Source organism: Misgurnus anguillicaudatus, chromosome 2, assembly GCF_027580225.2.
Source record: "Misgurnus anguillicaudatus chromosome 2, ASM2758022v2, whole genome shotgun sequence".
NCBI lineage: Eukaryota > Metazoa > Chordata > Actinopteri > Cypriniformes > Cobitidae > Misgurnus > Misgurnus anguillicaudatus.
In genome coordinates, this window is record NC_073338.2 from 41,147,303 (window position 1) to 41,163,105 (window position 15,803).

General features: G+C 37.5%; 1 protein-coding gene and 1 long non-coding RNA gene across 4 annotated transcripts in view; both read right to left on the reverse strand.

The window, feature by feature from the left end:
- The window catches only part of helz2b (helicase with zinc finger 2b), a 135,626-nt gene that overhangs the window by 109,269 nt on the left and 10,554 nt on the right, over positions 1-15,803 (reverse strand). For all 3 annotated transcript variants that reach the window (XM_073855263.1, XM_073855260.1, XM_073855261.1), the window contains exons 5-6: positions 2,421-3,059; positions 1,548-2,340 (exon numbers count right to left, since the gene is read on the reverse strand). In XM_073855263.1, the coding sequence (XP_073711364.1) occupies positions 1,548-2,340; positions 2,421-3,059 (1,432 nt within the window). The remainder of the gene's footprint in view (positions 1-1,547; positions 2,341-2,420; positions 3,060-15,803) is intronic.
- On the reverse strand, positions 7,164-9,262 carry LOC129450871 (uncharacterized). Its single transcript, XR_012358365.1, has 3 exons — positions 8,994-9,262; positions 8,549-8,725; positions 7,164-7,578 (listed from the first exon to the last, which is right to left on the reverse strand). It is a non-coding gene; the product is annotated as an uncharacterized lncRNA (long non-coding RNA).

The following is a 15,803-nucleotide window of genomic DNA, read 5'->3' on the forward strand; positions in this document are numbered from 1 at the left end:
TCCGGCGGCACCACCCCCAGAACAGTTTAGCATAATCCATTGAATTAGATTAGACCATAAGCATCCACTCAAAAATAACCAAAGAGTTCCAATATTTTCCCTGTCTAAAACATGACTCTTCTGTATTTACATTGTGTAAGACCGACGGAAATGTAAAGTTGGGATTTTCTAGGCCGATATGGCTAGAAACTATACTCTAATGCTGGTGTAATAATCAAGGACTTTGCTGCCGTACCATGACTGCAGCAGGCGCAATGATATTACGCAGCGCCCGAAAATAGTCCCCTTGGTTACTTTCAATAGCAGAGGACTATTTTCGGGCACTGCACAATATTATTGCACCTGCTGCAGCCATGGTACGGCTCCTTGCCATATCAGCTTAGAAAATCCCAACTTTTAATTGGTCTTAGTATATGATGTAGCTAGAAAAGAGTCAAGTTTTAAAAACAAAAAGTATTGAAATATTGAGCACAATCGAATTCAATGGGTTATGCTAAGCTATGCTAAAAGTGGTACAGACAGACCCGGAGATCGGCTGAATAGATTCCAAAATGGTAAAAATCTGATGTTTAACTCTAGGGGAGCTGAAAAATGAGCCTATTTTTAAAAGAACGCATGTGAAACGTCTCTCTTGGAAACCTCCAGGCATATTTTCAGTCACAATTACAAAATTAATTTTATTTTAATTAACAAAGCATTGCAAAATACAGCCTCAATGCCTGCTGGACTGTTTCTCAAGTTCATGTTGAATGCTTGTCCTATCAAGACGACAAAGCAATATGGCTGAAATTGGAGTTCAGAGATACCTTGGATGTTTGCTAAATTCTGCACTGATATTCTATGATATCCTTTCCAACGGAGACCGATTCTGATAACTTCAACCTGAAAAGATTAAAAAGAAATGTGTGTAAAATTGAAATGAAAGGATGGAATTTGTTGATTTGTAGTAGTGATGCACCGATGTATCGACCACCGATATTTATGATGAATTTGAAACCATCGGCATATCGGCAATAGCACGAGAAAGGCCGATACCGATAACTGCATAAAGAAATCCATTATATGTAAAAAATGAGTTGATGTTGTTAATAAAATAAATGCTAAATAGCAAAAACCACCTTTGAAGGTTGTCATGCTGTCTTATTATATTTGTTGTAGCTTAATTTGTGCCTCTCTTATTATGTTGGTCAGTTGAATGTTAATTAGATCCAATCCATGTTCAGTAAAAATAATTTGATGCAGAAATAAACTAGCTAATAGACCAACTGTATAGTATTGTATACAAGTGTTTAATATCGGTATCGGCATCGGTATCGGCCAGAAGTTGTCTGTTTAAATCGGAATCGGTATCGGCTCAAAAAAATCCTATCAGTGCATCCCTAATTTGTAGTATAGGCTTATGACTTTCATTAGTATCATTAATTGTGTGATTGCAACAGCCTAAGATTTCAAACTTATATGTTAAACATATATATGGCATTGTTGGACAGTAATAATAATTTTTAGCCTTAATAGTCATTGATTAGGGTAATAAACACTTAGGGTACCTGGTGGCCTTCACTTAACACACAGATCTGCATTGGTTCTCTTTTACCCCATTCCTCTGGCCAGTCAGTCATAAGGTCTTGGATCACATTAATGACGCTCTTGACCTCAGCACTGTTGTACCAGGACATAGAGGAGGAGTTCAAATGACACTCCCCTCTGACATGATGGAACATCAGAGGGTATAGCTTGGGATGACGTGGGACATCTCCTTTGGCCTTGATGCCATCACGTACATAGAAGTGAGTGGATACAAAGTCCACTATTTCCGCAGTGGATCGGTAGTTCTCATTAAAGATTATCCGACTTTTCTTGCCGATGTTGCTGCTGTGATCTTGGTAGTAACGGAAGAGGCGATTGAGCAGTGTGTGTTCCGAATGTTTGTTGTTAGATACGGAAAAAAGTTTCGGAGCCATCTGCATGTGGTCTCCGGCTAAAACCACTCGAGTGTGTTTGTCTGCTAACCCAAGAGCCATGAGTGCTTCACTCTCCAGCATCTGAGATGCTTCGTCTATCAGGATGTGACTGAAGAAGCCTTCAGGAAGTTTGAGGTCAAGGAAGCGGCGCGCCATTTTTGTGGTAGTTATGATGATCCGATGTGACTCTAGATCGGATCTTGTTGGGAAGATAAAAGACTGTCCATCTGGAGAGCAGAGACAATATTTACGAGTGATTCCATCGGTTGCCATAAAAGAAGCTCCACCTCTGTTTGCCTTTATCCTGAGTATTTTGAGGTTTGGATGTCCATTTGTAATATATGGATGGAAATGCACGCTGACATATAGATCTGCAGAGCTAAAAGGATCAAAACCGATGATTAGATTTAATTGTATTTTCTTGTATCTACATTATCTCTTATTAATCTAACACTGTACCTGTTAGTATATGTGCAGATGAGCACTTTTGTTTTGGGCTGACGGGCCAGCTGTATGGCTGCTGATGCGAGGCAGTGGGTCTTCCCTGTGCCAAATGGCCCATATATCAGCAAGGGGGCTGCAGCTTTGCTGTCTTCACACTTGCCAAGGATGAAATTCAAGGCAATTTGCTGCTTGTTGTTCATCTCAGACTGTCTGGTCGTATTCACAGGGACACAACAGTTATCGAAGTCAGGCAGAACATTGTGCAAGTCTGGTAGGTGGTCAATAGCCTGGTGCATCTGACAGAACCAGAACCTGTTCAGCTGAAACTGAACCTCCATTTCACACCTGCTATCTGTCTTCAGCTGTAGCTCAGACACGCATTTTGCCGACAACTCAAGGCTGATGTGACCCTCATTGGCAGCAGGTTTGTGCACAAACGCCTCATACACTTGTTTTGCGTGCTTTGCCGGCGCACCGGTGTATGCTGCCGTGGAGTTCACCAAAGCCATCTCCACCCCTCGTTTTAGCATCAGCCCTTCAGGGGTGTCTGGGGTAAGTGTACAAGAGACCTTTAGTGTAGCACACAGCCTCCTTGAAATGGAAAACTGTGATACGTTCAGCTCTGAGAGTGAAGCGCTTCCGCAGACATTTAATCTGAAAGTTAAAAGAAGAACACAGGAGTGACTATAACTATAGCTGCAATCAGCAAATACAAGCCACTTAATTGAATTTGAATGAAAAAAAAACATTGTGGTACCCTTTTATATGTGTTTTAGATTTACGTAATATGTTTACAATGTTCTGCATTTTTCTTTTTCTGAACACTAGTGGGTGCTATACCAAAACTGCTAAGGTAAGCTTAGAAATGAAATGAATTGACTTCATTGACTCACACTGTTTTATGGGCAGCCAAAGACTCCAGAATAGAGGTCTACACGGAAGACCCGAGACCCGAAGACCCGGGACCTGACCCAGGACCCGTACGGGTTCGGGTCTATATTTCAAATGATCAGCCGGGTCCGGGTCGGGTCTCAATCTATTACTTCGGGTCCGGGTCTGTTTAACATTGTGGGTAATACCCGAGGTCGATCGGACTCGGAGAACACACACTCACATTTAAATAAAATATTTATCCAGCAACAAAAACTTAGATGAACTGTCGCATACATTTTTTCTATGACGCTAAAGTTGCGTTAAAAAGTTTATATTTGGTTGCTCCAACCAGGCAGCTAACGCGCATGCGCTCTTGTAATGTTTCTCTGGCTACCAGTCAGGAGCTTCTGCAGTGAGACGCAATGACTTTACCTTTGACAATTGGCTATTTTATTTAGAAGGCGGGACCTATTCCACCGTACCGCGCAGTTTGCACTGACGTGACTTCTATAATTTTTATAATAATATTATAAATTGACCGTCTTGCTGTTATATCTAAATTTTTCGCGACTCTGCTCAAAGAGCACAGAGATGATAGCAAAGTAAAGCTAACGAAAGCAGCTATGACACCGAACGAGCAATCGTTATTATAATCCAAATGGGCAAACATTATTAGGCAAATTGACCCGATACACAACAAAGTGGACTTTTAAAGCTGGAATAAGCATTAAACATTTCAATCGTCAAGAGAGGAATAACATGGATGGAACTTTCTTGGAAATAAGGATTGTGCATCACACACAGTCAGGTACAAGGAGGGAGAAGACTAACTTCTAACGTTATGGGTAAGACAAAAAGTTTAATTTTCGCTACTTGTTTATTGACTTATTAATAACATTTAGATAAAGAATATTTGCCGGTCGGGTCTGTTTCTTCCCGGACGGGTTCGGGTCCAGCTTTTAAATAATAGACGGGTCCGCGTCGGATCCGGGTCCAGCTTTTAAATAATAGACGGGTCCGGGTCGGTTCCGGGTCCAGCTTTCAAAACAACAGACGGGTCCGGGTCGGTTCAGTGTAGCACATTTACGGGTCTGATCGGGTTCGGGTAGGAATTTTTGGACCCGTGTAGACCTCTACTCCAGAAACAACAGGGGTAGAAATATTATACAATGTCCAGCCTGGATGAATCACAGTATGCTTTTTAAAGCTTTGAAGGGATAGTTCACCAAAAAAATGAAATTTCTGTCATCATTTACTCACACTCAGGGCAGACTAGCCATCTGGCACACAAGCAATTTCCTGGTGGGCCATTGTACCTTTTGGGCCGATACATCTCTATTTTTGTCTGACCTGCCCATAACACTCATACATTGTGCATTGTAGGGATGGGACGATTACAGATTTCACGATTAACCATGATAAAGTGTTGACGGTTAGTATTATCGTTTAAATTTTAATTGTCATTACAGCCATGTTTGATTACCGTGATTTTGAAAACTCGCTGTCAATCCTGTCCAGCCAGAATCAGCTGCAGCTGAGTCATCTAACTTCCGAAATTTGGATGCACATTCTTGCCTTCATGCAGGAGCTGATCCACATGCACGGTGTATGTGCACATGAGAGAGAGAGAGAGAGAGAGATGCTTCTGATACTGTTTTTTTCTAGTTTGTTTCATCAAAAACGCATTTCTGCTATTTTAAAGAGTACTCGGTATGTACTCAAGGATTTTTTTTAACTCCTCAAAAAGAATAGAGTAATGGTGACCGCCTCTCCCCTCATTCGATTGGACAATGGAAAGATGCGAATGACGTCAGGCGCTTCTCCGTCCTCAGCGCTCCTTTAAAAACACGTGCGTGGCAGGCGGCAAAAAAACGCAAGGCGCTCGGCACGCATAAACAGCGCGCAAACGCGCCCTGCTCATAGAATATCATTCAAAAAAGGCGCCTGCAACTGCCATAAACACTTTTGGTGTGACTGGCCCCTTAAAATGTTATTAAAAAATTTAACTGTGTTTTTAGCAGGTAGGTCTTGTCGGCTTCATCTTTTTTTAAAAGTAGATCGCCACACAAAAAAAGTCTGGACACCCCTGTTTAATGTTTATGCTTAAAAAAGTGCATATAGCTGCTAATTGTATTTGTTGTTTGCTAATTTTCAAAAATAAAACTTGTTAAAATGTTTTCAGTGTGTGTATCAGGTCTTTTTAACCATTTCCATCTCATTTTAAGAAAACCGTGATAATATTGATAACCGTGATAACTTTGGTCACTGAAATCATATGAAATTTTCATAATGTCCCATCCCTAGTGCATTGCTGCCCATTTCTTTCTTTTATTTTTGCTTAATTCATTGATGGCGCTGCAAGGCCCGGTGGCGGTGTAATGCATTTAAAAAAAAAGTTAGTGTAAGATGTTTTTTCATGACAGACCGGCCCATGCAACAAATTATCATCAGCCCATTGGTTCTTTATATTTGGCTAGCCCAATCACATCTTTAAAAAAATTTTGGTCTCTTTGGGAGCATAAAGACAGAGCGCAGTTATGCTAATTTGAAAATCACGCCCACCAGGGGTAAAACAATCCAACCATCTCCCCATTGACTTTGAATTGCCAGAGGCTGCCTCCTTGTCATTTCTGGCTTATAACAAAAACTGAATAATGCCTAAAAGCTGCTGTGTGCAAGGTGCTCAGACAACAAGCCAAAAAAAAAACAGAAATAAGATTTTATAAGCTGTCGAGCCGCAAAACCCAGCCCTCAAGGAGAACAAAGTGGATCGCCGACTACGTTTCCCTTTAGTGGGCACAGTTCTACGAATAGTAGTACTATGAATAGTTGCCTGTTTTCCTCGCCTTTAAACGCTAGTTTTTTGGGTCAACAGCTTATAAAAACTTATTTCTGTTTTTTTTTTGGCTTGTTAGCTGCACACCCTGTCACACAGCAGCTTTATATCTATATTTAGGCATTATTCTGTTTTTTGTTATAAGCCAGAAATGACAAGGAGGCAGCCTCTCGCAAAACAAAGTCAGTCAATGGAGACGGATGGATTGTTTCCCCCCCGTGGATGTGGTTTTCAGGTTATGACGTGTTGCGCTCTGTCTCTATGTAGCGTCCGTGTGCATCATCTGTCAAAGAGTAATTAGAGACGAGAGAGAACCCAGTGGACCTGCAGTAAGCAGAACTGTGTTTAATACAGACGTAAGTGTAGATATCCCCTTGATAAAACTCAGTCAACAACACAAGTGATAGACCAATGGCTGTTTGCAAAATGATGGTGATGACACGGCAATAAAATACAGTGTGGGTAGAATTATCAAGTAGCTACGTCGAAATTTTGATCACTGTTTTTTCCAGACACTTTCAACAAAACCAAATTGATCTTAATTGCTACCATTAATTTTTGTAAGTAATCATCTATAAGTAGTAATATATTATTGTTAATTATGCACTGTAAAAAATTGACTGTAGAATTTACAGGATTTAGCTGGCAAAAAAGTTGCCAATAAAGTTCTGTAAAAAAATTATTAATTGCTGTAAAATGGACTGCAGCATTATACTGTAAAGCAATTTACAGCTAATTGTTGTTTGTAAAATACAGTACTTTGTTGTTTATTTTACAGTTATAATGAATTACACTTGTATTATGAGTTACAGTATTTTTTTGTAATTCCAATAAATTACAGTATATAGTTGGCAACTAGAGTTGCCAATAAAATCCTGTAAATTCCCCAAAACCCAAGATGATATTGTAATAGGTTTACATTCAAATGCTGTAAAGAATTTTTACTACATCATTACACTAATATATTTACCAAATCTATTCCTGTAAATACAGGAGAATGAAAACTGAATTAAATGTAATTTACAGAATAATGCAACCAAAGTCAGAGGTGCTTCAAGAACAACATTTATTAAAACTGACAGCAAAGTACTTTCAAAGAAATGATGTTGTTTCAGCAACTATTCCACTCAATCCTGAATATTCTAAAACAATGGCATCTATAAAACATCTAAACACGGTTTGTGTTACATTTAAGATCTTGTTGAATCTGTGTTAGAACATGACATAACTTGTATGTCTAGAAACACAAGTGTTCAATCACAGAACTGGCCTATTTACAACATGTTTTGGTCTTTATACATGAACAAGAAGTTACATGCGTAACCATTCAAAGTCCAATAATTTTCTGAAAAGAGTACACACATGAGGGTTGATGGTGTTGTTTCTCTTCTCAGAGGCGTTTCCACTTTTTTGCCTCTTGATGCTGTCTTGATGCCAGTGGTAGCTGTGATTCCAACAAAACATCTGCACAAAGAACAAACAAAAATAAATTTTAGAATATACATGTATATATGTACATTTACATACAAATGTACATATAAACACTTAAATATCATATGGTAGCATGGGTACTTTCCTGGTGTGTGTGTATATATAATTTTATTTTTCAAATGAAAATAGTATAATGCAGGAAAAAAAACACATCTACAGAGTGCCCACATAACGTTACGTTACGTGATGAAATCCAGTAAGAAAAAATTAAACAAAAATTGTGAAGAAGTTAGTATTAAAAGGCTTACATTTTAGACAGCATAATTCCTGTTTTTTCACCAACAAAAATAATTACAAACGCAGCCACAGCACTGTTTTGATTATCTGAGGACAAGAATGGTCTCTTTTAATTAACCTGTTCATACTCCAAAGTAAGAACCTTATGTTACCATATTTATCTATAAATACAACATATACACCAGGAAAGTACACATTTTAAAAAAGTGGTTGTCAACCTTTTTTCTTTTCAACCTATTGTCCAAAACAATGTCAAAAGCCTTATTTCTACCAAATAAAATAAACTAGAGCAGGGGTGCCCAACCCTGTTCCTGGAGGGCTACCATTCTGCAGATTTTAGCTCCAACCCCAATCAAACACAGCTGAAGCAGCTAATCAAGGTGTTCAGGGTTGCTTAATAATTACAGACAGGTATTGGTGTTGGAGCTGGGTTGGAACTGAAGTCTGCAGGATGGTAGCCCTCCAGGAGCAGGGTTGGGCACCCCTGTACTAGAGCTTGGCATGTCTACACAATGTAAATTTGTTGAAAAAACATCCAAACAATAAGAAATCTCTTGATTTTAGATTGTGTTAGCTTATCATGCTTGTTTTGTTGTATTTTGAATAACTGTCATTTAAAAGTCTTAAGGCCTACTTGGGGGGTCCCATCCCCCTGGTTGAGAAACACTGCTATAAAACAAATAGCTCCCTATGTGAATATAATTACCTTTGAACAAATTCAAGTGTGGAGGATGCCTCCCTCTGGTAAACCAGGTTGAAGTTGTAGTATGATGCGAACAAAGCTGCAAATCCAGCCACAAGGTTGGGGTGTGGATTCACAACCACCTGACCGTCCATACTCAGCATCCACTGAGTTGCATTGAGGATTTCACCTAAAAATAATCTTAAAAACAAGAAATATAAAATGTAAGAGAAAATATAACAGTCAACATTTATTGAACAAATACAACAGATTTCAAAACATTGTTGTTTTTATGTATTCTTGAGACAGAAGCAAATGTGAAGTTAACACTAAATGTCCTCTCACAGCTCTTAAAAGGGCATTTTATCTCCCTACCTTCATCTATATGGTCTTTTAAAGGAACACGGCCAGATTTTGGGAATTTAGCTTATTCACCGTATCCCCCAGAGTTAGATAAGTCCATACCTACCTTTCTCATCTTCATGCGTGCTGTAACTCTGTGTGACGCAGCCCCCACTAGCTAAGCTTAGCACAAAGACTGGAAGTGAATGGCTCCAGCTAGTATACTGCTCCTAATAAGTGACAAAATAACGCAAACATTTTCCTATTTATGTGTTGTGATTTGTATAGTCACACCGTGTACAAATAACAAGGTGATATGAGACACAACTATCTTTTAACAGTATACAATATACTCGTCAGACAGAGTTACAGCACGCACAGAGATGAGAAAGGTATGTATGGACTTATCTAATTCTGGGGGATACGGTGAATAAACTAAATTCCCAAAATCTGGGCATGTTCCTTTAAATGTCCAATAAAGTCCTTTAGGCTTGTACATGTGAAATTACAAACTTAAATTTGTCAAGTCATTGTGGTGCCTGTTTGGTCAAATCTGACACTTCTACGATACCCTCTTAGGTCTCTGTTTAAATGAGACTTGAATGCTGAAATTTTTTGAATGCACGGGAGCATTCAGGTACTCCACATGTAAAGGAACAAGTTACGAACATTACTGTGTACTTTCATATGCTGAGTAAAGCCTATAATAGTATTGCTCTCATGCTGACACAACTTGCAGTGATACATGTCTAAAAATACTTTATAAAATAGCAAAGTCAACAGTGAAGTATAGCATCCATCCATGAAAAAGGGCAGTGTACACAGTGGGTTTTTCACCTTTTCTCATTTGTCTCACACCACCAGTCCTATCAGGTTAGAGTTTCAATATCTGCTGTCTCGTGCCTGAAAAACAATGTTAAACTTAATTACACTCCAACCTAACCAAATTTCACGTTTAAAACAACACTGCAAGCACCTATACTAACATGTAAAAAGTGAACAACAAACTGGAAAATTAATTACATCTGACTATGTTGGCTAATGTTATAAAATATTTCTGGTCGAAATAACAGGCATCAAATTCCTTCACATTAACTTAAGTATGACACAATTAATATGTTAAACACTACCTTAAGTAAGGAAAATAAACTGACGAAATAAACTAGAATAGAAAATCGCAGCATCCAACCATATTTTCTAAGATAAGAGCAAATACGCATTTATCGTGTAACCTTACGTTCGTTTTCTTTCACAAGCAATTCAATTTAAATGTCACGTTCATTTAACAGCAAGAAAAAAAACTTTAACAAAATGGCAACAAACTACAGCCGTATGCAAAAATAAAACGTCCTGTATGATGTTTTTGGTGCTTCACCACCCTGAAGTTGACCCGTATGACGTGACATCTTTGCTGCCTTGCGCCTGAATTCAAAACTACTGCACATTCAACTCAGATATAACGCGGGTATTATGTTAAACATGTTGACGTGCCCTTAGTAAGGAGTATAAGCTGGCGAAATAAACTAGAAATTTGCACGATATCCAACCATATCTAATTTTTAAACTGGCAGCAAATAACGTACGCGTTTATAACGTAGTTTTCTTTAACAAGCAATTCAGTGTCGCGTTTAATTAACAGCAATGGTCTAAAAACACTTTAGCACGCATCCATGATAAAATGCACAGCATGTACAATGTTTTTTACCTTTAAAGTGTATGTTGCAGGTTAACCACCACTGTCGATTAATGGGTACATAAATCACTCAAGATATGTGTATAATTTTTAAAATGTCTCAAAAATGGTCTTAAAGACCACTTTTTTTACGTTTTTGGTATTAACGGTTTTTTTAACGCAATTCTGCGATGACGTCACGTTGGGGAGAAGTTGAGAAAGACTCAGCCAGAGCCATAGAGATAGATGAGACATTTATTGCTGTTTAATACTTACGTATATAATTTGGAAATCATATATACATCGTAGGAAATATATAATGTGTTATACTGCAAAGTTACCATGATAATTATTATTTATGATATATGTGGAGATAAATAAAACTTCGCAAATCTGCTGATTTGATCCATTCATGTCCTGACCACCAGGCTAGAGATTTTTAAACATCCTTAATCCACACTTACTAGTCTATCAAATAATATCTCAAATATATTGTTTTGTGAAATAAAAGGATGCTTTGTTATATTGTTTATGCGATTATAACGAATCACACGATCATTTTATATGCAGCAGCAGTCAGCAGCTGCAGCACACTCGGATCCGACCGCATACATACTGTAATGAACAGGCGTTCGGCGGCTTACATCACGACAGGCTGAAGCCATTTGAGGAGGAACCGCTCATTGATCACCGTATTTTTATAAATCCTGTACATGTTTGGACCTGCCGAACAGGTTGAGCACTTATATACTTTATTGAGCAGAGAGGCTGCCTGCACAGTTTGACCAGCGGGCTGCGGGAACCGGCGCACATCACGCCGCCAGACGGTGTTGCTAATATAACTCGAAATGTATAACTATTATCAGATCGGCCCGGGAAAGTCCCGACTCTCTCGATTGCCATTCCGTTACTGGCTGTAAGAAAGTGAGTGCGTTTGGGTCGCTGGTTCCCGCGAACAGACGTGACGTGCTTCACTCACCTTCCAGGATTAGAGACATGCTGCCAAAACCGTTTGTGCTGAAGATCGCATAAAGTTACACCCATTTCAGGCAGGATCATGGACCCCCTCAAGCCAGCATGCACGAGTATGTTAATTGTTTGTTTACTTTCTACACGAAGATATGCTAACCTTATGCTATCTGGCTGTCTGCCTATCTCTCTATACTAGCCTATCCATCTGTCTGTCTGTCTATCTATCTGTCTATCTATCTTATCTATCTATCTATCTATCTATATATGTATCTATCTATGTATGTATGTATGTATGTATGTATGTATGTATGTATGTATGTATGTATTTATCTATTATCTGCGCTATCAGAACTGTACTTTACTCGTCTTTCTATAGTCATTCTCAATGCTCTCAAGGCGGCTTTGGTCAATTCTCTCCCCAGCGTGACGTCATACAGTGCGTTGTGAGGGAAAGGAGAATCATTGCAAATTGCTGTACTTTTTCATACTTTTTCGGGTTTTGTGATACCCAACAACATAAAATACAATGAATAACAGTTTAAATGTTTATTATCAACAAGCAAATTGCACAAATTCGTTGAAAAATTTTACCTGCAAAACGCCCTTTAAGTTTGAAGATTCGTCTCTCCACCTTGCAGTCCAGCCATTACGAGACCCCTCGCGCTTTTTGCTGCCTCGCTCATGCCTGAAACAAACATCTGAAACGTTATAAAGTGAATGACACATAACTACCAAATGTAACATTTAAAATAATGTAAAGAATTTAATTTTATATTTTGCTACATGTCTTAATGACACGCTGTTGTGAAATACAAATTATTAACATCTGTTATGTTAATAATATCTGGTAGCGGTCGCATACCAAATATCACTATTTAAATGACCATAATAGTACTTAGTTTAATACTGTACTATATTTGAATGATTTACGTGAACTTACCAACAATTTTGAATGATTACTCTTCAGTGTTCATGTCCATTTCAAATGTAAATACACCCACGCAATCCCATGATGCCATTTCATAATTAATTTTTGTAAAAACATATGATATACAGTGGCAACACCTTCTGCCTGTAAATTCAATTACAGTTTAAATGAAAATATACTGTTAACAGCTGTAATACCTTCTTTTACCCATAATGCATTGTGAACAACACTAAAATCTTGTAAAATGTTAAAACAGGAATTTCCTGTAAAATTTTGCTGTAGAAACTACAGCAATTTGTTACAGTGTGGCTAAGGGAAAAACACCTTATATTTAGCTGTGCATAATTATTATGCACATTTTATTTTATAGGTAAAATGAAAAAGTAAGGTGTGACCAATAGGCAATAAATCCTTATTGGGGCAGCAGGGTCACAAAAAATAGGATGAAAGGAAAATATATATACAACAATGAATAGTAGTTATGAAGATTGCTGTGGTTTGGAATTGGTAAAAGGTGTTCCAAAAAAAGTCAAAATATTGACGTACCTAATAATTCTGCACACAATGTAATTGCACTCGTGGCTCTGCTGCAGGTTTTATCATAATGTGGTCAGAATGGTTAGTTTACACATTGTGCACACTGGCTAAAAGACAATTAGTAGATTTTTAAAACCTGCAAAGCCTTTTACAGTGCTTCCATTATATTATTCTAATGTCATGTGTCAGCTCTTATACTTTTCTACTTAATCATTATATGGTTTTGAGTTGGTATACATAGTCAAGATTGCACAAATATGGGTGGTATGGACCCTGCCATGTTGTTACAAACCTGTAAACATTTCTTTGTTCTGATGCACATAAGGAAGATATTTTGAGGAATGTTTGTAACCAAACCGATCAAAAGCCACATTGACTTCCATGGTATTTTTTTCTCCTATGAAGTCAATGGGGTTGGCTTACAAACATTTAAAATATCTTCCTTGTGTTCATAAGAACAAAGACATGTTTAAAGGCTTGTAATAAAATGAGAGTAAACGATAACATAATCATTTTTATTTTTGGATGAACTTTTCATTTGAGAAAGGCAGTGTTATTTGTCCTTTCGAAAATTCACTTTGTTTCTGTGCTACCAAGCTCCTGAAGCTAACGCATACAATACAATCTCTGCAACCCCAAGTCCTGTATTTACACCTCAAGTCAGTTGTTTTATTAACAAAGGCTTAAAAATACCTAAAAAGGAAACACTTTGTACCTGCTGTGTTGATTGTATCTTAAAACGGTGTACACCATTTGAATCACAAGAGTTTTAGATTCCAAAGATAATATGTGACGTTTAGCTTTTTGTTTTTGAGATGTTTGAGGAAGTTTTCTGGTAAATAAGTGTCCCTCCCACGGTACACTGGAATTTATTAACTGTCCCCAGATATTTACATTAATTTACTACCACATTACACTCATCATTAATTTTTATTTGTTACGTGTCTCTTGTTTTTCTAATGTCAAATATAATTTCTCTTGTTTTCCTAGTATTTAACTGAAGGAAACCAGATTAATACCAGTCAACATTCAGTATCAGAGTTGAAGCTGTTTGCATTGAGTCAACAACAGTCTTTTTATCTCAATGAATTCATTCGAGCTATACAAAACACTGGCAGCCCTGCCCATGTTTAATTAGTCATGACAACAGCAACTGACCTAGTAAAAAATGCTTTTACAGTAGTAATGACTTTATCAACATGGTTTGCTCAAGCATATGGTTACTTGTGTGTCACACGTGTCATCAGAATCAGTGCACTGTAAAAATGATTTGCTGCCTTTTTTTGTTTAATCAACTCAGATTTACAAAACATTTAAAATTACTATTATTTATCTTATCCAGTGATGAGTTGAAATATGACAACTTCATTTTACAAATTACAACAACTCATTTGTAGTGAAGATAAATAATAGTAAGTTGAAATGGCTTGTAAATCTGAGTTGATTAAACATTTTTTTATAGTGTGGCCATTAGATTTTCAGTTTTGTTACCTCTGGCATTTAAACTCAGAAACACTTTTTTTACTCTTTTTATTTTACCTTCTTTATTTTTACACTTCTCATGCTATTTAAAAGTAAAATCTGTTATTTGAATTTGTCATGGTAACGTCAAGGAGTCTCAGCTTTACAAAGTCAATAATCCTGAAATAACCTGGTATAGGATAACATACACCTTTAGGTGTGGCTGATACTGGAAATAATTTTATATCTACAGCGTCGTGTCATCATTAACAGAAACAGTTTCACAGACTAAGATATATTCTTACATTCTTCATAATTACTCTGCTAACATATTTCTTCGATTAGTCCTTCCTTGACTAAAGAACAGATCATTATAAAGGAATCCACTTGTTTGCATCCCATCCCTAACCTGTTCATCCACCTCCCTGCCTTTCCTCTTTTATCACTTCAGTTATTTATTAAACATTATTTGTGACCCTGGACCACAAGTAGTATACCTATGCTACTTGAGTCATACGTAGCATGAGAATATGTGTAGCAAAATATTAAGTAAAGATCATGTTCCATAAAGATATTTTGTACATTTCCTACCTAAATATATATAAAAATGTCTATCATTAGTAATATGTGTTGCTAAGGAATTTATGTGGACATATAGGCGATTTTCTCAATATTTAATTTTTTTGCAGCCTCAGATTCCAGATTTTCAAATGCTTGTTTTTCAGCCAAATATTGTCCCATCAATGAAAAGCTTATTTATTTAGCTTTCAGATGATGTATACATTGTAATTTTAAAAAATGACCCTTATGACAGGTTTGTGCTCCAGGGTAACATTTATGCAAAACAAGTTATGTCATACCATCATGCACTCTAAAAATGTCTGTGCTATCTCTAACCCACAATGGGCAAATATCGGACAGAACACACGCTGGGCCAAAATGACCCAACGCTGGGTTGATGTTATGCAACAATGGGATAAAATAATCCAGAAGTTGGGTTAAACAACCCAGCATTGTGTCAATCCGAACCCAGCCGTGTGTTCCGTCCAAAATCCACCCACCCCGGGTCAAAAACAACCCAGACATCCTTAGAGTGTGGCGACAGCAAATGTCTTGGATTTACATGATTGTATAGAAGTACTTGATGCATTTACCTTTTAAGTATCAATATCAGAAATTTGAGTGTATATTTTATAAGTGCTGTGGCAACAACATTTTCATTTCTTTTGTACTATGTATTGGTATAGAGATATACACTCACCTACAGGATTATTAGGAACACCTGTTCATTTCTCATTAATGCAATTATCTATCACATGGCAGTTGCTTTAATGCATTTAGGGTTGTGGTCCTGGTCAAGACAATCT